This window comes from Erithacus rubecula, assembly GCF_903797595.1.
Source record: "Erithacus rubecula genome assembly, chromosome: 3".
Lineage (NCBI taxonomy): Eukaryota > Metazoa > Chordata > Aves > Passeriformes > Muscicapidae > Erithacus > Erithacus rubecula.
Genome location: NC_136689.1, coordinates 13,164,308 through 13,188,946, shown reverse-complemented (window position 1 = coordinate 13,188,946; position 24,639 = coordinate 13,164,308). Strand labels below are relative to the sequence as shown.

The 24,639-nt window shown below is 38.3% G+C and overlaps 1 protein-coding gene across 12 annotated transcripts in view; it reads right to left on the bottom strand.

Annotated features, from left to right (window-relative positions):
* Positions 1-17,895: 17,895 nt before the first annotated feature.
* PARD3 (par-3 family cell polarity regulator) overlaps positions 17,896-24,639 on the bottom strand; it is a 438,577-nt gene continuing 431,833 nt past the window's right edge. For all 12 annotated transcript variants that reach the window (XM_079300415.1, XM_079300424.1, XM_079300421.1 and 9 more), the window contains 2 exons: positions 23,328-23,455; positions 17,896-19,994 (listed from right to left, as the gene is read on the bottom strand). In XM_079300415.1, coding sequence (XP_079156541.1) covers positions 19,601-19,994; positions 23,328-23,455 — 522 coding nt within the window. In that variant the 3' untranslated portion in view covers positions 17,896-19,600. The remainder of the gene's footprint in view (positions 19,995-23,327; positions 23,456-24,639) is intronic.

Below are 24,639 nucleotides of genomic sequence, written 5' to 3'. Positions count from 1 at the left end.
AAGCACAGAAACTACACAATGTTTGCAGCCACATCATAAAGGAGCTGGGTACTGTACACAAAATTGCAGTCTTCAAACCAAAAAATTTCTTCACCTCTGAAGTGCTCACTGACTATTTACAAAGACTTACTCATGAACAAGGATATGTCATTTACTCCTGCAGATAAATTGACTCATCAGCCACAAAACTGCCCCTTGGCTGTGTTTAGTCATCATTACTGAAGGTACAGACGTGGCAGGTGTCACACGTTTCAAGCAAGTACATTTAAGTAACAAGAAAGTGAAGTAGGGTTGAATGTGGCTTCTGAGTTATGCTATACAACAAAAAACAATTATAAGGATAAAAGAAATCAGAGAACATGGCTGGGTGGCTGGGTGGGTATAGTACACCAATAATCCCATCCTGCTACAGTAAAAAGATGGGATTGTCGAATAGAAGATATAGAAACTCAATTTCATCTTCACCAGGAAAAAGGCTGTGGAAACCTTACATTTAGCCCCTTCTCAGTATAAATATGTCAAAGATAATTTTCTTTAGCCATGCTGAATGTTTAACATGTTCCATAAACATGTTGAAAAGATAATGCTTCTTCCCTTTCTCTGAAGTTTTAACTCTTGAGGTGAATGTTCTTTTCTCAATGCTTTGAGTTGGAGATAGAGAATGAGGTACCAGATATTATCCTTTTAAAGACAAAGAGAGATGGAAATGAGAAAACATAAAACCATTGATTACTAATGTCTTATCAGGGGTTTTTTGAGTATTAATTAGCTGTTCACAACTGTTTAATGTGGCAGTTTTTCTGTTTATTTGCATGAATAATGGTGTTAGCATCACAGTTTCCAACATCCAGAGATGGCAGTAACTACATAGACATAGTCTCTTGAATCAGATTACTTTTCAAGAGGTTGTTTCCTTGGGAAAAATTGTATTTGCTTTTTTGAAGTGCTCAAATGACTGATGAAATTCATTTAAAAAAAGTTACAAAGGTTCAGGAGAATTTGCAAGATTAAATGTGCCTTTTGTTAAGTACTGAAAGCAGAGCAAACCATGTAAAGATGGGAGAAGCTTATCCAGATCAGCTTTAAGGTATCTTAATAAAGCTTGAACTGCTGCAAATGATTAAGCTAAATTCATGCCAAGATACTAATGGCTCTGCATATTAGCAATGTTACCTACTCACAAAATTGAGGAGGGATTATTACCTGACATTTTCATGTCCTTCCTGAACTCCAGAGTATGACAGTTTGACTTAAAACAAAGTTATCTCTGTCAGAAGAGGATGAAATAGAAGTGACAAATACTTAATCAAGCCAGAACCTGGGATGCTGAATTGGAGCTGAAGGTGATTATAGTCACTGGTGATGGAACATTATCCACCTATGTGTTATACCAGTGAAAAATAATAACTTATTAGTCTGAAATTTGTGAAGTGATTCTTTCAAGAATCTTGCATTATGATGACAGAGGAAAAATTTGCTGTATTTCTATTAGGAAAAGGCTGAATATCTCTGCTTAGACTTAGGAAAGCATCTTAACAAGAGATAGGAAGAGATAATGAGTTGAGAGGACATTCAAAAGGAGACCCTGAAGTTTGGGTTCAAGCTGAATCAGGACCAACACACAGATTGCAAAATTTTTTCAAGCTCTTTCAAACTGCCTTGGCAAAAATCCTATCAGTTGAACTGATCATATGCTTTCTACATCTCTTAATTAGCAGCAATCATATGAAATCAAGGAGTTCTGTGAGGTTTCCCACACTTAATATAAAATTTCTCAGGAGAATGGTGACCCCATCAAATCTGAGATAGAATGTAGGTAGCTCCTGTTTCTGGATACAGTTATGAACACAAAAAAAGAACTATGATTTTTACTGAAGTGCTGGATATTAGAAATAAACAAGTGCCTAAGGAAAAGAGGATGCCTTCTCCCCCCACCCCACTCCCATTTATTAGTAATTTCCTATAAATCTGCAGAATAAGAAATATTTGTGGTACCCTTCCCATGCACTAAAATTCTGTATCTCTGTGTTTGGGTGATAAAGATCAAATACATTTCTATTTCTGACCAGCTAATGGACACAGGCTGGCACAAACAGCATTTGTTTCATGTCTTTTCTTCCCCTCAAATATGCTCATCAGGATTTTCTAACCTGACTTTTTTCTCTAATCCTGCCAAAAAATGCAACTCCTGTGGTTCACAGGAAATCCTGAGTGTTACATTCTGACACAAAACTTCAGTCCTCAGGCAGAGAGCTGTAGGAAGTGGGTGACTTCTCCCATGTAGCTGGAGTGCTGCTGACCAGATGACTCACAGAGGAAACACAATGTTGACACAGACATGCAATGCTGTTGAAAAGATTTTGTTTAGCAATTGTTTATTTACTCAGGAACTTGGTACCACATTAGCACCTTTGTTCTGACTTGGGATTCACTGATTATTTCCAGAAACCCTGACTGCTACCAGAGTAACACCCTTAGCAATGCTTAAAAACAAACATGCATTACAGAATCCCCTATACAGAGTATCCATATACAGCAGGGTTGGCTGCTGGATAATTCTGCCATTCTGTGTTTTTAAAGAGAAAATGAAGCTGGGGGAAAGTCCAGGAGTTCAAAACATTTGGGCCATGAGATTTTTATTGTCTTATCCATCAGTAAACACCCTCATCTAAACTTATCTACTGTGTCACTTTGTGGACTGGAATTTGGCACAAGAGTGTAGGTGCAATAAAGTCCCTACTCACAAGTGATGATTTGTGAGTCAGTCATTGAAAGGCTGTGTGTTTAAAGCCATTCAGTTTGTCTTTCTAGTGAGGTGTAGGTGTCCATGTGTTCTCACTGGATTTGGTAACAAGCCATGAGACACAGATGAAGGAACCCAGTGAGCTGAAGAGGGAGTCTAGGAGGATATTGTAAAAACTGCACCTCCCACTCGAGGATGGTAGTATGTGTCACTATGGGAAGAAATATTGCATTGGTATTCAGCAGGCATTGCAGGAAAATGCTACTGTTACAAAAGCCTGGATCATAAATATGGAGGGGGAGGGAGAGAAGGGTTTAGTTCTCACTCTAAGTCTAAAGGATGTTTCTAAACAAAACAAGGAAATAAGGAAATACTGGTCTGATTAAAGCCTCTTGATGTGAACTGAAAGATTTCCATTTGTGTCAAATGATGTTGGCCCTGTTCTTTTGTGATTCTGTGCTGCTGTTTGCATTTTTTTTTTTATGGAACACAGCCACAAAATCATCTTTCCATTTGAAAAACATTCCTCTCTATCATATTTTAGAAGGGGTTCAAGCCACAAGGGCACAGTATTTCACCTCACCTAGAAGAAGAAAATGAAGGCAGAGTGGTCAAGACAAGCAGTAGTAGCTTATTATCATTGAGTTTTGACTGTCCAGCAAAGCATGAGCACTCAATTTTATTTATTAATGTGAATTTTTAACAAGGAAAAAAACCAGACTGAGCCCTTCTCAGGGGTATGAAATTAACCTAAGAAATGATCACATGGCCATCTATGTGCTTGTACAACTGAAATTAATGTGGCACAACATACTTTTTTTCCTCTTCTGCTTGGCTGAACTTTATTTTCATAGCAAATATCAATTAAATATGAAAGATCAAGCCAATAAAGTGTATTCACCACACTCTGTGATCATTTGTAGAATTCAGTATTTTCCCTATAGCAAACTGTTCACTCTCTAAAAGACACAGCAGTACTCAAGGTTTCTCAAGATAAGAAAGTTGTCCACAGAAAATTCTATAACATTACTACTTCTTTTTGTATATGTAACTTATCTAAAGGAAAGAGCTCATAATTCATGCTACATGGGCAAGACTTAAAGCAGTAATATTTATATTTTCTCAGACAGTCTAAGTAAAGAAGGTAACACTCCCTGTTTCTTTCTGCCCTATCATTTTTTACATGGCTACATTCTCTTGAGGCTGGGAATCTATCCTCAGTGGGGCTCTGTTTTTCCACAGAGACTGCAAGTTAGAGCAAAATTGTCTTGAGTCAGTGGCAAACTTCAAGGTAAATAACTTGGAAGAGTCAGGCTGATAGCTTTTAAACATTATGCTAATTACATCACTGTAAAGCACCAGGCAAAGTTAAAGAACCTGTGTGCATTAAACTCACTGCCATCAATGAGTGCATTTACATAATGGAAAATCATCAATGAAGTAGAACAAAATGAGGATAGAACAGGTAGGAAATGTCCACAGACCTTCTGGCTTCCTTGAGCATTTCTGTTGAGATAAGATTAAATACCATCAAGCATCTTGATGACAAATTCTCTTCTATTTGTCTGCTGAAATCTAGAGATCTAGGTTAAAAGAATACTAAATATCATAATCACCACTTAAGAGATTATTACAAATGTCTTCCAACGAGATTTGATGCTATTATGCTGAATTGGATCTGTGTGTGCCAGAAGAAGCCACAGCCTGGCCCATCTACTTATGTCAGTTTAAGATGTGCCTGTAAAGCCACAAGCTCATGATAAATTGATTTGCTGAATGTTAAATATAAGCCCATCTACAACCTGCCCCCCTCTAACTGAACTGAATTAAGACAAATTAGTCTGACTTGTGTCTAGTCACAGGCTCTGAGCACAAAGGCAACTGTGTGTACAGTGGAGCAACAGCCACCAGTGACCTGGCAGATTTCTTGGTCTGCTCCAAAGGGGCAGCCAGCCTGTTCATTAACCTAGGTAGTCAAAGCTTTATTAGTGAAGGCTGGGAGAGGAGTCTAATGACAATCAGTGTCTTGATCTGCAGTTATTTACTGGAATTTTGAGCTAGATCTTCCTTGAAGAATTTTAATTAATGTATGCCTTGTGTGAGAGTGGGAATATCTGGAGGACACATTGCTCATTGCTAGCTTCCTTAATAGCCCATTGGATACTTTTTTTTTTTAAATGATACACTTAAAATTATACAGACAAGAAAAACAGATGGATTTTTTTTGCTTGCCTTTAAAGGCAAGAACGAGCCTATACAATGCAGAATTAAAATGTTTCCCTGTCTTTAGTGATTGCCATGGTCTGATCTATAATTGCAAAGACAATCAATACAGGCTCCCTCCAGCAGTAGTCCTGAAGGAAGACATCCCTTGCCAAAGCATCTGGATCTACTATACAGCTATAAGGAATTACATAGCTTGACAATAGGTATGAGATTTCTATTGGCATGCCTTGTTCTATTAGATGCAAATAGGTTTTCCATTTACAGGGCACAATGAGATGAGGTAATGAGAGATTTTCAGATGCTAAATCTCCTCACTGTTGGGAGGTTAAAGCAGATGGTGGGCATTTCAATATAACTTTTTGGAACAAAAGATTTTATTTAATTTATTTTTAAACATGATTTTCTGCTGGCATTGGTCAATTCCTGGGATTGGGACTGCATGGTTTTTCAGGCTGGTAATTATTTATGTTTATTTTCTATCTCCTCCATAATACATCAGTAGCAAATGTGATTAGCAGTAAGCTTTCAATACTCACTTTTAAAATGTTTGTTATCAATAAACAGGGAGCTTTTAATATCTTCCACCTAGGAAGCATTGAACAAACATTAATTACATTTCCAAAGTACCAGAGTTGTGAGGTAGATAAAGATCAAGAATTTACCAAAAAGCAAGGAGACTTGTTTTTTCTCCACTTAGCAGCAACCAGTGTAACCCTTGCAAGTGTAACATGTGACACAGAAAAAGATATTCTTTGCATTGGGGCCATAAAGTCTCAGGGACTTTAGTGCAAAGGACACATCCTCATCCCACTGAAATAAGAATGAATCTTGGTTTAAATTTAAGTAGGACAAGAACGTGAGATTAAAAGGGTGGAATTCATCACACCTATCTTCTATACTCTAACAATTAGCTGTCAATAATATAGGCTTTCCCTAAGACTGGGCCAATCTTAGCACCCAGTTTTGAACTCTTTTTTAGGGCAGGCAGAAGCTCCTTGTGTAGGCAGTTCTCCATCAGTTGACTCAGAGATACATTTATATGAGTGATTTCCCCTATACACTTTTGACTAACTCAAGTTAAAGAATGAAAATCCCACCCCAATGGAGTGCGTTTGATAAAGACACATCCCCTGGGATAGGAATTTATGATTTCCCTTTTCTCTGTCTTACATTCAGTAAAATGTGTTATGAGGCACTAAAGTCTTATACTAAAGATAATAGAGAAACTGCCTTATTTTATTCCTTTCCATTCACTATGAAAAAAAAAAAATCATACTGAACCACCAGAAATGTAAAATGAAAAAAGAAATTCATGTAATATAAGACCACAGATTCAATGTTATTTCAGGCAATGGGCTCTTGGTAGCAGCCACAGCTCTGGGGGACCCTGTGCCCCCCAGCCCTCTCTGACTTTGCTTTGTTTGCCCCATTTGGGGCCAGCTGAGCTCACAGCAGAGCAGTGCTGGGGCAGCAGCCTTGGGAAGGGCTGCAGGGAGGGAGGAGGGCAGGAAGGAGTGAACTCCACCAGCTCTTGTGTCGTAAAGCCACATCCAAGTGCTGCTGGTATTTCCTCAGCCACCAGCTGCTTTTACCTCATAAAGGGGCTTGATTGCTTTGTTCCTGTAGCCTGGCCGATTGCTTGGCATTCCCGTTATTTTTAACGAGGATTGTTATTTTCTTTGGAGCCAGAACATCCCTGTTGGCAGCCACTGACACCTTTCAGCCTAACTGCAGTGTGTAACACGTAGCTTTAAGCACATGTAGATGTAACAGGCACAATCCTTTCCTCAGAATGTCTGCGCCTCACCAATACAGGGCAGGAAAATCTGCGTGCGGCTCACACCCCGACTCATGACGGAGGGGATAAGCACAGAAAGCTGAGCATGTGCCCAGCTCCTCCAGTCTCACAGGTGCTACAGAAAGGCAGGAATTCTTGTGTGCTCTGGGCCTCTTGGATAATGAACATTCAAAGAGACTTGCAGAGGTCAAGCTTCGGGGCAGGCGAGTCACAGAGATCTCGGAGCTTACATGAACTGTGTGAGAGAGTGCTTTCACAACATTTCAAACCTTCCTCACCCCTGTACCAGGGCCAAACCCCACAGAGACTGAGGGACTGAACATGCAGCCCACCAGTTGGGTGTTTGTTGCAACACAATTTAAATGGGAGCCAGAGGAGAGGGTCCTGGCCAGGCAGCAGCTCTGGGGTTCAGGCATCGCTCAGCTGAGAGCAGGGACCTGCATCACCACACTCCTGGGAGTGCTGCAAGTCCTGGGCTACTGATTATTCTGCAGGCTTTATCCTCACTGTAAAGTTTTCCTTTTGACAGATGGGTTTCTTTTTTTTCTGATGAAAACCTCTCTGTCAAAAAACTCCCCACCAGTTCTTTCACTAAGACAATCAGCGACTCAAATCAAAAGAACTGTGATAACCCCAACCTTAGGACTGAATTGCCTTAATTATATATTACACTTGATAGAGCAATCAGAGTTGCTTTGATTTGGGTTATGAATAGATAAGATCTGTGTGAAAGATTTAAAAAGTCACTCTGTGCCTCTTTTATCCCCTTTCTCTTTTTTTTTTTTTTTTTTTTAATTGACATTACCTTGACATGCTGATGTAAAGTATCATATTCTCTCCCTGGTGTGACTGAACTCTGCTGCTCACAGTTTTATCACTGCAATGGCAAATATTCCTCTTGGTTTAGAGAAAAAAACTTGGCAGCAAAGAAAAGGAAAAAAATGGATTTGAAGTACTGGCTCTGGTTTAGGCACTTATCTTGACTTTAATCTTCAAGTTGAAGTTCCTGTTCTCTTTTTGTCCGTAGTACAAAAAAATAAAAATTTATTAGAATACAAAATATTTATATTTGGTTTTGAAATCTAGTTTAGATTTTCAGTTACCAGATACACTGCTTTCTTTGAAAACAGCTTCAGTCAGATCCTACGATTTGACTACAAAAGGATATTAGAATGCCTCTGTTCAACTGGGAAAATAAGATTAAAGCCCTTTATGAGAGGATGGTAGGTTCAAGGTGACAATGCATCACAATTTTATACCAAACAGAAAAAGCATTAAGAATTATCTCTAGGTCACAGTAGTGACTAGAAGCCTGCAAACCATCTCTTTGTTACACAAGCCTGGTTTTAGTTACATAAACACTAAAAAACCCCAGAAAGCATTAAAAAGGAGATATTGAAGCATCAAGAGAATATCCACCTGACAGCAGCCAGTATCTTGAAAGGGTATTTCTTAGCTGTGGTATTTGCAGGCCAGATTTTAAAAACTAATCTCTATTTTTGACTGTGTCCAGTTTGCAGATGGAAGTTCAGCATGAAGCATCATTCTGGGCTTTGCTCTTCCTCTCTTTCCCTCCTCTTGTACCATCTGGGTTCTCATTTTTCCATGATCAGAATTTCTGAGACTCAAAGCTAATGTTTCTCATTTGGAACCCAGGTCTTACTGGGTCATGTTCAGTGTGTAAAATTATGTCTGTGTAATTTTGCCTTTAACTGAACAAACAAAAAGGCTCAGCAAGATCATTAAAGATGAAGTTAGCACACTTCAGACTGAGGATAACATAAATTTTTATCAGTACAAGCAATTAAAAACTAAGGATATTGCCAAAGGATGTGGTAAATTCTCTGCCCCTTATCATCTTAAATATAAACTGGATGTCTTTCTGAAAGATTTTCTTGATTTCAGCCACAAACTGGGTTTGATGCAGGAAGTATTGAACGGCATTCTACAGTCGGTGTTAAAAAGGAAGTTAGGTAATAAACTAGATTGTTATAGCAGTCTCTTCTGACCTCAGAATCTCTCCAGAATCTATCTCTACCTTCAGGACTAATTTATTAAAAGCCTGGCTGGCTGTGGTAGGCAATGAAGTATTGCAATACTTCAAGGGTTCTCTGAAAAAGGACTGTTGCCAACATTGCTGACTGCAGTCAGCATTTTCTGAAGATCATAGGAAGTGAAAATACAAAATAAGCATCCTTCTGATTCATGTACATTTTCCCCAAAATTGCTTGCTTCCAAGTATTTTTCATTACCCAGCAACTGCACGCCCTAAAATTTGAAATAAAATATTAAAAATTAATAACTTCCACTAGCTTATGATGCTTCTTCTCTGTCACACAAAATAGATGTCTAAGAAATATTACTTCTGCACACTAAGTAGGGATGCAACTCTGGCTGTGAAGAGCATGTCTATAAAAGTCTGCTTGCCAAGAAGTATGGCCTAATCTGAAAATGCTAAAAGGATCAGCCAATTAGAAACCTATCAGCACTAAAAATTTGAATTTTCATTCAGCTCAAATATAAAAAAAGTAACTAAAGTCTCTAGGGCCAAGACACAGTTGGTTAAGTTCTTAGGCAGATCTAGGTCTAGTGCTAACACCATACATGAGCCTGTCTGCTGCTTGCTGCTGGGTTTGGTACCTCACTCATAGGCTGACTTCTGCAATTTTCACATTTTGCTAATAAATGGCACAAATGGCATTTCTCAGTTTTGGAGCCTCAGAATGTCTGCTGCAAAATCTATCACTTTCTATCCTCCTTGGGCAAAATGGTTGGGTAGGTAACCAACTTCACACTTCTGTGAAAGAAGAGAAAAGGAAAAATAATATTAAAGGAATTCCAGATTTTATTTTCTGAGATATCCTCTCTAAAAGAGAAGAAAATCTATTGTTAAAATAAGTCAGCTCAGTACTTAATACTTAGTAAAATGCCTAGAAATCTGGAATGCCTGGGGAGAAGCTCTATACTGTAAAAAGAACCTGAAAAAACCTTGAGAGGCCTCCTCATAGAAAATTTCCTGTTTTCTGAGCTCAGAGACAAATCAACCCCAGAGATATGTGGGGGCTGCCAGGGCACCTGCTCGGGGACCCCTTTTTGCAGCACAGTTATCCTGGAGGTGTGAAACCAGCCCTTCTGTTTTCCCTTACCAATCCACAAAAATATATTATGTCTGTGTTGGGCTATGCTCCTTTTTTGACTCAGTTAAGAGGGAAAAAAAGAAACATACTGTATGGAAAAGCATTTAAAAATAATCTCTCCCTCATTCTTTACAAAATCGAGAGTTGGCTCTAAGGAACAGTTTAGGTTTAGACTTTGCAACAGAAGAATTTGCCCTTTTGGCATCTCATATGACTTTCTCTGAACTCTGCTGACTGTTAATCCACTAAGTGCATTGTAATGTATTTGAAAGGGGAAAAGAAAAAAAATTAAAGTTTTTTTCAGCGGTGACAACGTGGGACTATATTTAAAGAAAAGTCAGTAGTTCTTTCCATATGTTGAATGACATTCAAGAACCAAATGAGCAGTCATTTTTACCTTAAGACATTCATTAGGAATGTGCTGGCAAATATCACAGGCAGAAAAATTGCTGGAAAAATTGGGCAGACATTTCTATTATTCAATATGCTTTCACTCTTCTTTGCTGATGCTCTTTAAATTAAAGGCTATTTCTTTGGCATCAGGGTGCTCCAATTTTACTAGAAATCATGACAGTAAATATACCATACATACTGTAAGGGGACAATCTAAAACGTATTAGCTCAGCAGTTGTATCCTTAATGTCTACAAGTTACAATGTGTCAGGAAATCTGGGTTAAAAGGGTGCCAGAACTGAAGCCCAGTCAAAAAGAAACAGCAAGAGTGCCTGCTCTGACAGGTCACTGGATTTGATTATGCAGTCAGATATGGTATTCATCCCCTTGCTAATGAAAGTTGGGTGGCTGGCGGCAAAGAAAGGCACAGAGATGGCTTTTGGTCATTGTCTGAGCTATTTCTGGTAATCCTCCTTGTGTCTAACTCGTGTGTTCAGGAAGGATTTGGGCCCGTGGGGTAAATGGAATTGAAATCTCTCAAGAGGAAAAAGCGATAAGGAAACAATGTGTTCTTGCCAGCATTTTTAGGAGGAGGTGTTTGACAAAAGAAGAAGCCTGTGTCTGTGTTGGGTTACTGCACTGCCAGCTCTGCTGCTTGCACTGCTGCCTCACGCCAGCTCCTGACTATAGAAGGACTGCTGTTCTCTCAGCTCTTTGCTGAAACTGTATCAGCTGGACCCAAATATCACCTGCCACATGTCATAATATTGCTAATTACTCACCATTTAATAAATATACATTGTATTTAAAGAGAGATTAACCCTTAACCACATTTCACTTATGGTTTAGTGCGGACTGGGACAACACCCATGGTGATGCTAGGAGATAAATCAGCTGCTCTGTAATGTATATTTTTATTTTATATATTTTTTTAATTTTATTTTTTTTAAATATCTTCAGAGCTACAAGTCAGATTTTCACGTGCTCCTTCCCAGAATGAGTCCTGCATCTTAAACTTTGAGCAGCAGAGGACACTACTGTGAAATTAACAGCATACCAACTAATTCAAGAAAAATATAACAGCCAAGTAAACTAACTTAATTACTAACTAACTAATTACTGCAATGGTTTCTTCTGCAGTGATGAATCCCTAACACAGAGAGGGCAAGGTAGTTCCCTGCCCTGCTTTCCCTCCATGCTGGTTGAAGGAAATGTTGCCAGCCTTTGAGGCAAAGCTTCTGAGGAGCAACAGTGATGCTGTTGGCACAGAGAGGTGGGGCAGAACTTTGTATCCACCCTTGGAAAATTAAGAAAAAGCACAACCCAATTGACCACCTATGGAAAAACACAGCTGAGTTGGGAAGTGAGCCAGCCAAGGTAGAAATGGCTCCCTTGGACTCAAAAGGGGCTTTGCTTTGGGTCTGTGCTTCCCTTGGTCCTGCACCCTCTGCTTCCTCTCACCACCTGTCTGAAGGAGTGGCACCAGGCTCACAAGGCTGCATTGTTCTGCATTGTTCTGCATTGTTCTGCTTTGTTCTGCTTTGTTCTGCATTGTTCTGCATTGTTCTGCAGTGCCAGAGGCACAACACCACAATGCACTTCCACCATGGCAGTGTGTTTGCCATTTGTGTTTATCTGCCCAAACCCTCCCAATCAGTTTTACAGTTTAGCTCCAATCACTGTAGACTGTGACATTTAATATCAAATACTCTTCCAACGTTCCCACATTAATAAACACAAACAGTGAATCCTTTCTCTGTTGTAATCATGATTTCTGGCAGCATTTAAAAGTGCATATTATTATGACAGTATTAAGAATTGGTACAGCTTCATGCAATGCTGGAATATATATCCAAAAACTAATTTACTTGAGTTGTAATGTTAGGATTATCCTTCTGTCTTTCATGACTGATGCTTCATCTGGAGAATGCTTAATGTTTTCTTGTCAATGAGTGTTAACTCAAATGAATTATTCCAATCTGTTTACTTTGTCCCTTTCTAACAAATGCAAATTATAATTAAAAAGGAAAAAGAAAAGGAAAATGCAAACAGCATTGAAAACCTGGTATGACAGCACTGTGTAGATTTTTCTACTCTTAAGTCCACATCAATAAGCAATTTAACAATAGAACTCTTAATGGGAGACCAACAGATGAAATTGTTGTAGAGCAGATCCTTGGATGAAATTTTTTCTTTGCCCACATAATTGCATGCAGCCATCCTTGTGTGAAATCCCCCATCAGATTACAGGGTTTGTTGTATGTAAATTGAAGACTAAATGCTTGGTAGCACCTTTCAGCTTTGCAATGCTGGAAATGAGTTTTTTAATAGGAAATTAGATTAGTAATATTTTAGTCAACAAAAATGCAGAAAATTTCTGCATAAAGATGAGAAAATTATTCATGCAAACTGACTTTAAAAAAGAGAACAATTGTTAAATTCTGTATACTACTATTCATAAAAAGTTCTGTGCATTATTTTGTAAAAAAAGAATGAGATGTGCAAAGACAAATTATTTCTACTTTGCTGGCTAGAGTATTGACTGAGCTTTTGACTAGCAACAGGTTGCATAATTTAGTGGTTTCAATTTTGAATACTATTTTATTCCATTCTCAAAGTGAGGAACATTATGTAGAAAATTAAAATTAACTCAGTCCAGACTATAAAACAGACTTTTACAAATCATCAACCAGGCACTAAAACAAGACATGGCCATTTCCAGTCCCTGTTATGCTGCAGTGGATTATATTAACCTCAGTGAGCTTCAGAAACCAAAGCAAAAAAAAGACTTCTCAGCCTTAAACTGCAAGTAAATGCAAAAGTGGCTCCTCTGGTGTAATTTTGTCTTCCTTTGTAGTTGATAGCCCAGAAAACAACTGACCATGTAGTAATAAATTATCATTAATATTATTTATAAACATTTATTAAAATGGTTCTTGCACCTTAGGCTGAACCACAGAGCAGAGCCTGAATGTGCCAAACACGGAGGAGGATGTGTGTCACCAGCAGCAAACCACACACTGTCAGTGGAATGAAGAAAAACATACTCCATCACCATCAGATGAAAAGTTTTAGGCAAAGACATTCCTGTTTCCAAGAACCTACTGGCTTTTAATAGCTTGGCTACAGTTAAGCTATTACAAAGCTTTGCCTTTGCTCCTAAGGAAGATATAAAATGTAATGGGCACCCAGAAGGGGGTCTCAGCATATTCTAAGGGGGAATAAGAATTACATAGCTGGAGCAGTGAAAGGTAATGTCTTCTCCAGTTTTCTGAACACAGGTGATACCTGTTCTGGGCTCCTGGCAGAAGGCTGCAGCTCCCAAAAATCTCTTAAAATCCCTCTAGACAGTTTGCATTCTTCAAACAGTGATTTCAGGAATGTGTCTCCTATTTCCACAAGAAATTTCTCTCACTTTCTCTAAAAGTTTTAAAGAAGTGGTGCCTTAGATAAATGAAGAGACTTGAGGAACTCATGTTAACTGTAGCAAAGAACCCTGCAATATGGTGTGTACTTAAAAATGAGAATATTATTATGACTAGGAATGCATCATGCACCTGCTACTCAAGTCCATATAAACCAACTTTAAAAAATTCTTTTCACATCAACTCCCCCTCTGCCACCAAATATGCACTAGCTTTTATTGCCAACAATACTGTTCTGTTCTGCAGATAAAAAATAAACACAGCTCCTTGTCCCAAGGACTGACAATCTAAACACACCCCAGGGAAACCCACAAAGGAAATAACAGAGGGACAGTAATGTTGTTCTCTTTGTCACCTTGTTAATTCACATCTTACAGGCTGCACAATAGAGTGACTCTCTAGGAGAGTGCTGAGTTTTGTGTTACCTAAGTTTATTCCTTTTTATGCCTTTGGGGAAAAAAGGAGAAGAAGAGGCAACCAAATCCCAGTGGCTGTAACAGTGACAAGAGTGTAAGGGAAGTGAAGAACCCTTTTAGTCACATTCTACACCTCTCCCTCACTCCTCATTTGCCTCCTTATTTTTCTAAAACAAGAATTACTCCAACAAACAAGCAGATTAAAATCAGATACCTGAAACTAGTATCACCTGTGTCTGTCATCTCTCCCTCCCTGACAGATGTCACTGCAGCCACTGCCCTCAGAGCTCAATTTGTAAATATAAACCCATTGCAGACTTCAGCTGCTACAAGATCTGCATCTGAAATCACAACTTTGGGAGCCTATTTGTGAGGGAAGTGGGTCCTGGCATCCTCTGGAATGGTGCAAGCAGCTTCCCCTTCCATCCATCTGCCTTTAAACCACAGTCACACCATTTTGAGCCGAAACCATCAGTCAGGCAGGGATACATCTAAGGAATTTTGGGGTTTTTTTCACAGTAGATGGAACATCGTGGGTTTAATATCTTCCAAACTTCCCCTATTTTTTTTTGCCCCCCAAAGATCCTGGGCTTGATGTTTTTTTCATTTCATTCAGAGAGTATTCTGTCCAGTTCCTGCAAGTGCCTAGGAAGAGAGCACTGCACACAGAATAAAAACCAAAGCCATGTCCTTTAGTCTGCTTTTGTGTAATCCCAACTCAAGCTTCCAGTCTCAATTTTTAGAATTTATTTAAGTGTAAATTACAAAAGATAACACTAGTCCTAAGGACAGAAAAATATTAAAATAGGTTTACAAATCTAAGAGAGAAAAATCAATCACTGGCAAGAAGTAGCCTAGGATATGAATGAATTGCATGTCATTTAGAGAAACAAATAAATGTAACAGAATTAATCAGCAGATGTAAAAGAGAGAGTGTGATTCTGATACAAATTAGAAGAGATTACAAGGAGGAGTGAAACAATGACCATGTGCATCAAATCATAGCTGCTTTCTGCACAGATAGGAAAAACACTGAAGAAATGCTACAAATTATTTTTTGAAGAGGGACATGAATTAAGGCAAATTAACCCTGCCTATGCCTCTCTCATCTACATACACACACACACACACACACATAAACACACACAAACCCTACTTTCACAAAGTCAGCATTGTGGATTTCTGATTCTCAGCCTTCCTCTGCCATGCTTAAGTTGAATTTCAAATTGAGTCTGGAAGGTCAGGATGGAGTGGCACAAAAGCAGCATAAGAAATAGATGAGGTTTTTTTCTGCATTTGCATTCCTGACAGATTCCTCACAATGCTTATTATTAACTCAACTGAGGACTTGGGATAGAAAGATGTAGAAACAGTCAGGCACAGCAAACAGAATTAGGAAATATCTTGAAAACAGTCTTGCAAGCCAGAACATGCAATAGCCAAATTCACTTTAAGTCTCAACAACCCAAGTTCAAAGGTTTGAATTACTCAAGAATATCCTATGTTTAGCCAACACTGCTAATCTGGCACATCTCTCCCCTGTCTGGCCAAACCCTTCCCTTCTCAAAATACCCAGAACAGATAAATGCAGTGTTACAGATACTCATTAAGAGGGAGAACGTGACCGAAACATCAGTGCAGCTTTGAAAGGCAGGCCATATATCCACAGTCATCTCCACATATCTTACAGTCATGATGGGTTTAAATTTTGTTTTGTTGTTCTTCCAGCTGTTTGCCAGCAATAAATGGCAATTGTACTTTCCAACCATGTTCAGCTGGGCTCTCTGCCATTTTTTGATGTTTTTGATGGCAGAGTTCTCAAAGACAAGCATTAAACTATCTGGCCCATGCAATAACTCACTAGGGTTGCACTCATGCTTCCAAGGAGGCCCATAAGAAGAGGGAAAATAGGTTTTTTGAGAAAGGCAGCAGTATTCTGCATTAGTAATATTAAACTTTCCCAAGGAATTTCAATCGCATTAGCAAATTATTTTGATAAAATACAGGAGGCTTTGCAGATGGTTTTCTCAGGGTTTCAACTGAGCAAGATGTGCAAGCTGTACACCCACTCCTCCATGTTGTAAGCTCCCTCACAGTCTGTCCTGTGACCATTCTCAAATGTACTAATGTTACAGACTTAATCTCATAATGGTAATGCATCCACAAACAAATTATTGCAGTAATGTGGTTAGCTCAATTAACTTTTGAATCTATTCACTAGGCAGAACTAAAGGTCATTTTCTATTAAAATATCTCCCTCCCACTTCCTTATCACCCTTTGCAACTTACAGGAGTTAATATTAGAAATCCTGTCTACACTATGTCAGGAAGAAGACAGGATGACAAAGCCAGAAAAAGACCTTATTCTTTATTAACATAACACAGACACGGCCCAAAGAGAACATCTGCCTTCTTTCATGAGCACATCTAATTATGGTAAATTGTTAACACCTTGAAGAGGAGTTTCATAGAAGAGTAAACTTTAACATATGCCATCCTCACACATAAAACATTCTGCACTTCATACTTTTCCAAACACATGCCCTTTTTCCTACAACAGTTTATCAAAGGGCTTGTTTTTAAAAGGACTTCAACCTGTTTTCTATTCCTGTGGATGCATTTTTTTAGTGCTTGAAATTATTTGCCAGTGCAAATAAATCCATAGAAATGTCAAACTATGTAATCTGGGCATGCAGTCAGGAGATGAGACAGCAAGGCCTGCAAAACTGCAAATGCAATTACTTCTCCAAGCACAAATGCAAGACACTACAATTTAAGACTTTTGGAATATCCTGCCTTTACTTTATTTGGGCACTGAAAGCTGCCTGTCCACCCTACAGCTCCTGTTACTCCTCCCCTTGAGATCCCACACTAAAGTCACAGTGAATAATTTGACACTATTATTGCCATGGCAACACCTTGATGTCATGCATACACAGAATCATGATTGACATTCCTGCAGTAACCAACAAAATGAGAAATGAGGGGAAGAAGGAGAAAACCAGACCCAGCTCCAATACTAAGGGGGGAAACAGAGTATCATTGGCACTGTAAATATTGCTTTATTCATAAATCTGTCTTCTCTCTTTTTTTAGTACGCCAACATTCCTGTGAAGGGCTCCCATCAGCCCCACAACATACCCAAAGTGCAGAGGGGGTTCCTAACACATGCCTGGATTTGGCCAGGTTGCAGTGGGTGTCCTTCTGACAGTGCTCTCCTAGGGCAGAGGACTCCATGCTACAGCACAGAAGAGATTTGCCACAGAGATTAGTCTTAAAAATGTGCCTCTTAAATGTCATGGGTATGGCCTAAAATAACACATTAAACAATGTGAGTTTAGCCTCTGAGGACAGTCTTCAGGTGCTCAGCTGGGCCGTATACTTTTGCCTTTTCTCTTTTTTCTCTTTTTTCTCTTTTTTCTCTTTTTTCTCTTTTTTCTCTTTTTTTCTCTTTTTTCTCTTTTTTCTCTTTTTTTCTCTTTTTTCTCTTTTTTCTCTTTTTTCTTCTTTCTTCTCTTCTCTTCTCTTCTCTTCTCTTCTCTTCTCTTCTCTTCTCTTCTCTTCTCTTCTCTTCTCTTCTCTTCTCTTCTCTTCTCTTCTCTTCTCTTCTCTTCTCTCTTCTCTTCCTCTCTTCTCATGTTCACAGGATGACAAACACAAACCATTAGGAATAGTATAAAACAACATCTGTTAAATATTTTTTAAACTCAATGTCTGCAGGAGTTTTCATAGGGTCTAGAGGCAATACCAAGACAAGGATGGAAACAGCCTTTTATTCTAAATTTCATATGTACAAGGAAAGCCATTTTACACAGTTATGTAAATTCTGCGTAAAAAAAGCTATTGTCACTGTGCTTACACTAATAAGAACTTTTAACCATGGAGTACATTATTAACAACAAAAAACTGTTAACAAACAGGCATCAAAGACACAGATATGTGTGCTGATATTTCACATACATTCTAGAAATGAGTTGGCGCAAAAATAAAATGAGCCAGTAAAAAAAAATAGGCTTTCTTTTTTTTTTTTTAAATCACGCATTACATGATTGGTTTTTTTTTTGCTTTCTTTCCTTTTTGTACACAATGTGCTGAGATCCATTCTCAAGCCTTTTCACATCAGGATTTGCAGGCACTTCAGCAATCCAGCTATATTTTTTACAATACATGAAGTTCAGACCCACAAACATAAAAACAGCTGCTGCAAAAGAAATTTTCATATCCCATATGCACATTCAAATATTACTCTCTGCTAGAGCAATCACTTTGTTTTAGTAATTTTTGGATACTGACATGTTTTCAGGATGATGTGTAACAGTTTGTCTCCACTTATCTCTCACTCATGTACTTAAAAGTTTCTTTTTAATGTAGCGTCACGATACAACAAATATGGTACGTGGAAGCACAAAGGAAATTGTCCACAAAGCTTCACAATATCTAAAAAGAGGGAATTGTTCTCTTTACAGCTATTTGATCCAAAGAAAAACTTTGATTCCCTCTGCTCTTGCTTTGAACTATCTCCAAAATTTGCCCAAAGACTACTGTGTATCAGATGAGTGGACATAACACCCTCCCTAGTTCTCTTCCTAGAGACAAGTGTCATATGACCAAATTAATTTAGAAGCAAAGCAAAGCAGAACTCAATTGCATGTGTGTTCATAATTTCCCATCTTTAATAAAATAGTAAAATATACTTTTCAAAGGTTTGGCTGTGTCTGTATAAATAATCTCTCTCCAGTTATTTCATTTGTAATGGACTGTGCATTAAGATTATAAGGCAATTGGAACAGGATTCTCAGGATAAATGAAAGCTTAATATTGTTTTCCTCATGAGTCAGGATAAAGACTTTTTTAATAAGCTCAGAGTGGGGAGAGAGAGAAAAAAAGAGTGCATATGTGCATAATAGAAGAAGGATAGTTTTTTTCAGCATATAGACACTTAAATATTGATCAACAAAGACTGCTAATGACTCCACCATAAAACATACCAGAACTCCAACTTCAATCCAGAGCAGAGCTCAGCCTTATCCACTCAAGAGTGATATGTACACCTCCTTCTGACCCGAGAGAAATAATAAAGGACATGTCAATGCTTCCTTCAACCTCAAATTCATTAGTTTTATGCCACAAAGCAGGTTGGTGTAATAAGTCACTGCAAAGTAAAGCACATTACAACAAATCCTAGCCAAAAGCCATTGACAGCTACAGGACTCGGAAGGCAGGGGTGGAGCTGCTCACTTCCATGATTGTCAAATGGTGGAATGTCCTTCCATGGATTCAACACTTGGGACACCATGGCAAAGACCTAAGGCCCGCCAGCGCTTTGCCCGTATTTTCAAAGGCACTGAAATAGAAAATGGATATATTCCTTAGTACCATCGGTGTAAAAAGTTTTCAAAATATAAGTCTTTGTATGAAAATGTTCCTTATTGCATGGTAAGTTGATCCTCATTTTCTTCACCTCAAGAATAAAACGGTCTTCCCTTTTCTGGTGTTTGCAACCTGTTCAGCCTCGCTACCTGAGATGGTGAAGGCGGTACATCTTGTCTGAAAGGACCTTTAGCAGGGGCATAATTAGGGTCCTGAATTTTCTTATATGAGTCATAGTTGCTAGGCCCTTCAGAAGAAGTTTTTTTTTTCAGTTGTTGTTCTTTCCGCCTCTGCTCTTGACGGAGCAGTTCTTGTGTTTCTAGCATCACCCTGGCATTAAAGCCATGTCCTCCCATGTAGCCATTCCTTGATCCCTGGTAGCTGGAATATCTGGGATTCTCCTTCGCAGTCTGGAACCCTTCTCCAGGGGAATAACTCTGCTCCCAGGAGTCTTGAGATACAGAACTGGCATTTTTCCTGCTTTGCCTGAAAAGAAAATGAAAAAGGTTTTTAAGACAAAAGTTGTGGTTCATCTTTGACTGTTATTGACAACGATCACTGGAAAAAAGGCAGCTTCTGCCATGCCATCAGCTTTTGCCCAGCTATGGCATTCTCTAGAAGTCACTTTCTAGAGTCACAGTTCTGCCTCTAAATGATATATTCTCTCTTTAGTTGGGTGAACTGTATTTTTGGCTTCTGCAAGAGTAACATGCCATGAAAGCCCATCCAGGTACAATTACTCTCATGTTCTCAAGAAAAATGTGTTACAATTCAGGTGCAGACTAGGAAAGACCATGCATGTTGCTGTGCTTCCTAAGAATGCAGGTAACAGCAGTCGTAAAGTCACTCATGAGATTTAATCTAGACTGACACTTGATTAAAAATGCAACAGCAGATCCTTAAAATATTTGCCCTAACACTGCACAAGTCAGAGACAGAGCTCATTACTGAGAGGTAGCTCCAGTTTCTTCATCCCATTTCCAGAACTAAGGAATTTTTTGCTGTAAGGAGTGTTTTCCAGTCTGCTATAGCTCTCATAAAAGAAGAAGAGATAACAGTTCTTGTTCATTTTTTGGCTCCAGGGAGTAAATAAATAGGCCAAATACACATAGGAATTACAAATTCTTATCTCTTTTCACAATAAATCACCACATTATTTTGAAGACAGATTATGGTTTTGAAATAACTTTAATTTACTATCAAACTGCTAGATGCTTGTATGAATTTAAAATAAGATTGGTGGAGATAAAATAAAACAATTTTGTGCTGCAGCAAAAGAGATACCCACTTTGAGATTAAAATTAGAGTATGACAATCAAGCAATAAAATAAAATATAGTGTGACATAAATCAATAAGAAAATAATTTAATTGTTTATATGACTTGGTTTTTCATGTCATCATGTATGACAATGTGGCCTCATCCAATTAATATGCCACAGAGAGACAGGAGAACTAGAAAATTTTTCCACCATTACTAAAAGTAAAAATTTGCCCAATGTTTTTGTAACCTTCCTTCCACATGCATAATTTGAAAATTACCATATCTACCTTATTTCATAACTGATTCTGAGTTTCAGACTCTGGATGAAAAAATGTTATGCAAGATGAATGTGAATCATTGCAGCAAAAATTACAACATAAGGTAAATTCTTACAAAATTTTTATAGCTGTTATTGGTGTTCTCATATCCAACTTTGCTAGAGCAACAATGCTTCTGAGTCATGTTTTATCCCTCCCGGGAACAAGAGCAAATGGAATGAACCTCTGTAGGCTACGAAACTGTCAGGTTCCTGATCTAGGGCAAGATAAATTTTAAGTAATAGAAAATTAATGTGGAGTTAAACCTTACTCTTACAGTTTCACATGGGACAAGAGGATAACTAGTTGAACCAATTTAATTTACTGACTGTTTTCTGGTACTTGTACAAAATCTGTTGGCACACTTCCCCTGTCTTTCTGGGAAGCTCCTTTAAAATTGACTCAAGAGTTTATTTGCCTTCAGGTCTAAAGATTTGAATGTGCAAAGGGGAAAAAATAGGAAGCTCTTAGAGAATACACAGGATTAAAAGCAACAAAGCTCAAGAATGAAGCCAGGGTACTAACTTCAATCATTACAAAGTCATGGTTGCAACATTAAGCTTGGGACCTAGGTTTCAGAGTAACAGCAAGATTTCTTTAAAGATAAGTCACAGCATTAGGAACAGTTTGTAAAGCTGGAGAACTCAGTGCCCCAGGTTGTTACAGGAGTTTTGTGGTATTCACAGTGCTGAACTTTAGCCCTGTCTGCTCTCAGCACAGCTGAGACACCCAGAGAGCTCAGATGAAGCCATTAAATTTTCATTAATTACACAGCAACATGCATTGCTAGATTGCTAGCCACTTCTCATGTTGAAAACCACCTTGAGTAAAGTTCTCAGTAACTCTTTTCAAAACAAGCAATTCTATGAGCTGTTCTATGATCTGTTTTTCATATTTCTTACTGATTAATTTCCTTGTAGATTAGAGTTTTGAATTTCTGCCACTGAACAGCACTGCAACCGATTCCAACCTTTAAATGCTATCAGAGATTGTGAGCAAGGGAAGCAAGTTTTAAGAATCATAGTTTTAAAACTATAAATTAACATGGTTGAGTGGGGCTAGCATAACTGAAAGTGAATTTCTCAGGAAAAACAATATAGCATTAATAGGTGTGGTCACTTCCAATGGAAGGCAGAGATAAAAATAAAGGGAATATAAAGATTTTCAAGATGAGAAACTAACAATCTCAGAAAACACAGGAACTTTACATTTCCTTTTCCCATCTTCCAAACTTCAGAGAAAAAATCTACACTGAAAGGTGCTAAGGTATTTAAAAATCTGAAACTGTTTTATTTTCAAAGATGTTACTAAGATAAGAGTTCATGGCTACAAACCTTTGCTATAAGGCTTATATTTGTTTCCAAAAAAATAGTTATAATATACCTGGTAAAACATATCTTGTCACAACAGATTCTTTTTCCACACCATTTCCAAACAAGACATGAAAAATAATACAGCCTTATCGGAAAGCAATTTGACACCAGCCTCTGGTGTATATTATTCTCCATTCAACCATTGCTGCTGATATTTCAAAATGCAAAGACCATTTGCATAATGCTTAACTATGAGAGCTAATTTGCAATACAAGCTGGCTACATTTCCATTAATTCTTAAAACTAAATATCAAGTAAAAGACATTTTACCCTAAAAACTAATGTTTTAAAAGCTTACTTTAAAAAAAAAAAAAAGGTTTTTTTGTACAAAAAATATTAATTTTCAGCATTCATATATTTAAAATTTATATAAATTTGAAGACTTTTGATTTCTTGGATAATTTTCTCAGTTCATTTTTTTTTTTTTGTTGGAGGTCTTGGAACATTTTTCCCTTTTAATTTTTTTTTCCATATTAACATCTCAAAGATAGAATTTCTACCCAGTAAGGAATTAGGCAACAGAAAAAAACTCATCTGACACGTCAAAAGGGGACACTTCATGTCATGCTCAGGAGTCTTCTGGAATTGCAAAAAATTAAACTGGATGGCGTCCCACAAAGAATAGGCTTGTTTTAATATTTCAATTCTATCGGGTGCTGAATGTCATCAAATTCCCCTGAAATCAGCTCTGAAGAAATTTTTTGAAGCAATTCTCAGCTACCACGTGCTCTGACTTAAGAAATTCTATTCCGCAGTGAATAGATTCCACCTGATATCCACGCTGAATAAGTGTGCAGCAAGCAGGACGTTTTCGCTGCCAGCTGCGCTGCCGGCTGCTGCGGCCGGGCAGCCCCGGGCCGGCCGTACCTGGGCAGGGAGCTGTACTGGCGCTGCGCCTGCTGGAAGCTCTCCCGCTCCTCCTGCCGCTGCCGCTGCAGCTGCACCTCCACGGACACCGAGTGCCTGCCGCTCTGCGAGTAGGGCTTGCTGCTGGGCTGCAAAACAGCAATCAAAGTGCCTTAGACAGCAGAAAGATAAAAAAAGAGCTATCGTTTCAGTTGTACAAATACAGCGAGACTTGTTTTAACGCGCAGTTCAAGGAGCTCTTTCGCAATAAATTCGGACCCGTAACAGTGGCTTGTGCTACAGATTCTGTTTCTGACCTACCATTTCTGAGATGTATGAGACAAACAATCATCCAGAGTGCGTTTATGGCAACTCTGTAATTTAAATTAGGTCAGTGGAACAGATTTTCAGATTCTTTTAGCCTGGCCACGGTAATGCTAAGTTCTACACCCCTCTATATGGATTTGAGGGGGGAAGGAGCACAGCAGCTTCTTTGAACCTCACCAATACACCCAAGTGATTCTCTGCCTTAGTGGAAGGGATTATATTTTGCAGTTGGCCCAGAGACAGGGAAAACAGTTTCTGGTTCAGTATGATCAAGCAGATAAATTCAGCAAGCCTCTTGTGGACAATGAGGAATCCTGTATCTCTGAGTAGGATCTTAATGAGGTGACAATTTGAAATGTTGAAGCCAATACAAAGAGCAAGTGAAAATGAACGGTCTTTCTGGGAATAGAGATATTACAGGTCAAGATCTGACAGAATGGGTGGATTCAGACTTTGAAACATGGAAAAGTTTACTTTTTTAGAGATACCATTTTTCATTTTACCCTAGCACTTTCTTCAGATTTTGTGATTTCATTTTGCAAAATAGAGCGTCACAAAAATCAAAGAATGCTATGGGCTTTTCTTGTTGTTTTACCAATAAGGTTTTGGCTACAAAGAAACACAGCATTACTTTTTTTCTCCTTAAAATTAGCAGTATATTCAAAATATGTACATTTAAATATGGAGAGGTAAGGGAGCATAACCACTGAGCCTGGGACTGAAACAGCTTGTCTCAGACTTACTTTTAAAAGCATGTTTTGCCTTTTTATCTCTGCTTTTCCTCAAAACAAACATCTCCTGTTTTCTTCCATTATAATTTCTGCAGCAGAAAGAGATCCTAATGGCTCACAAGTATATGCAAGATAAAAGGCTTTTCAAAAGCTTTGCACATGGAAGACAAGTTTCAGAAACTAGAGTTGTCATTGTGACATAAGTGTCTTACTATAGTCACATACCTGCAGGTAGCCAAAAACAAGAAGTTTTAAACAGTTGTACAACTTTTAGA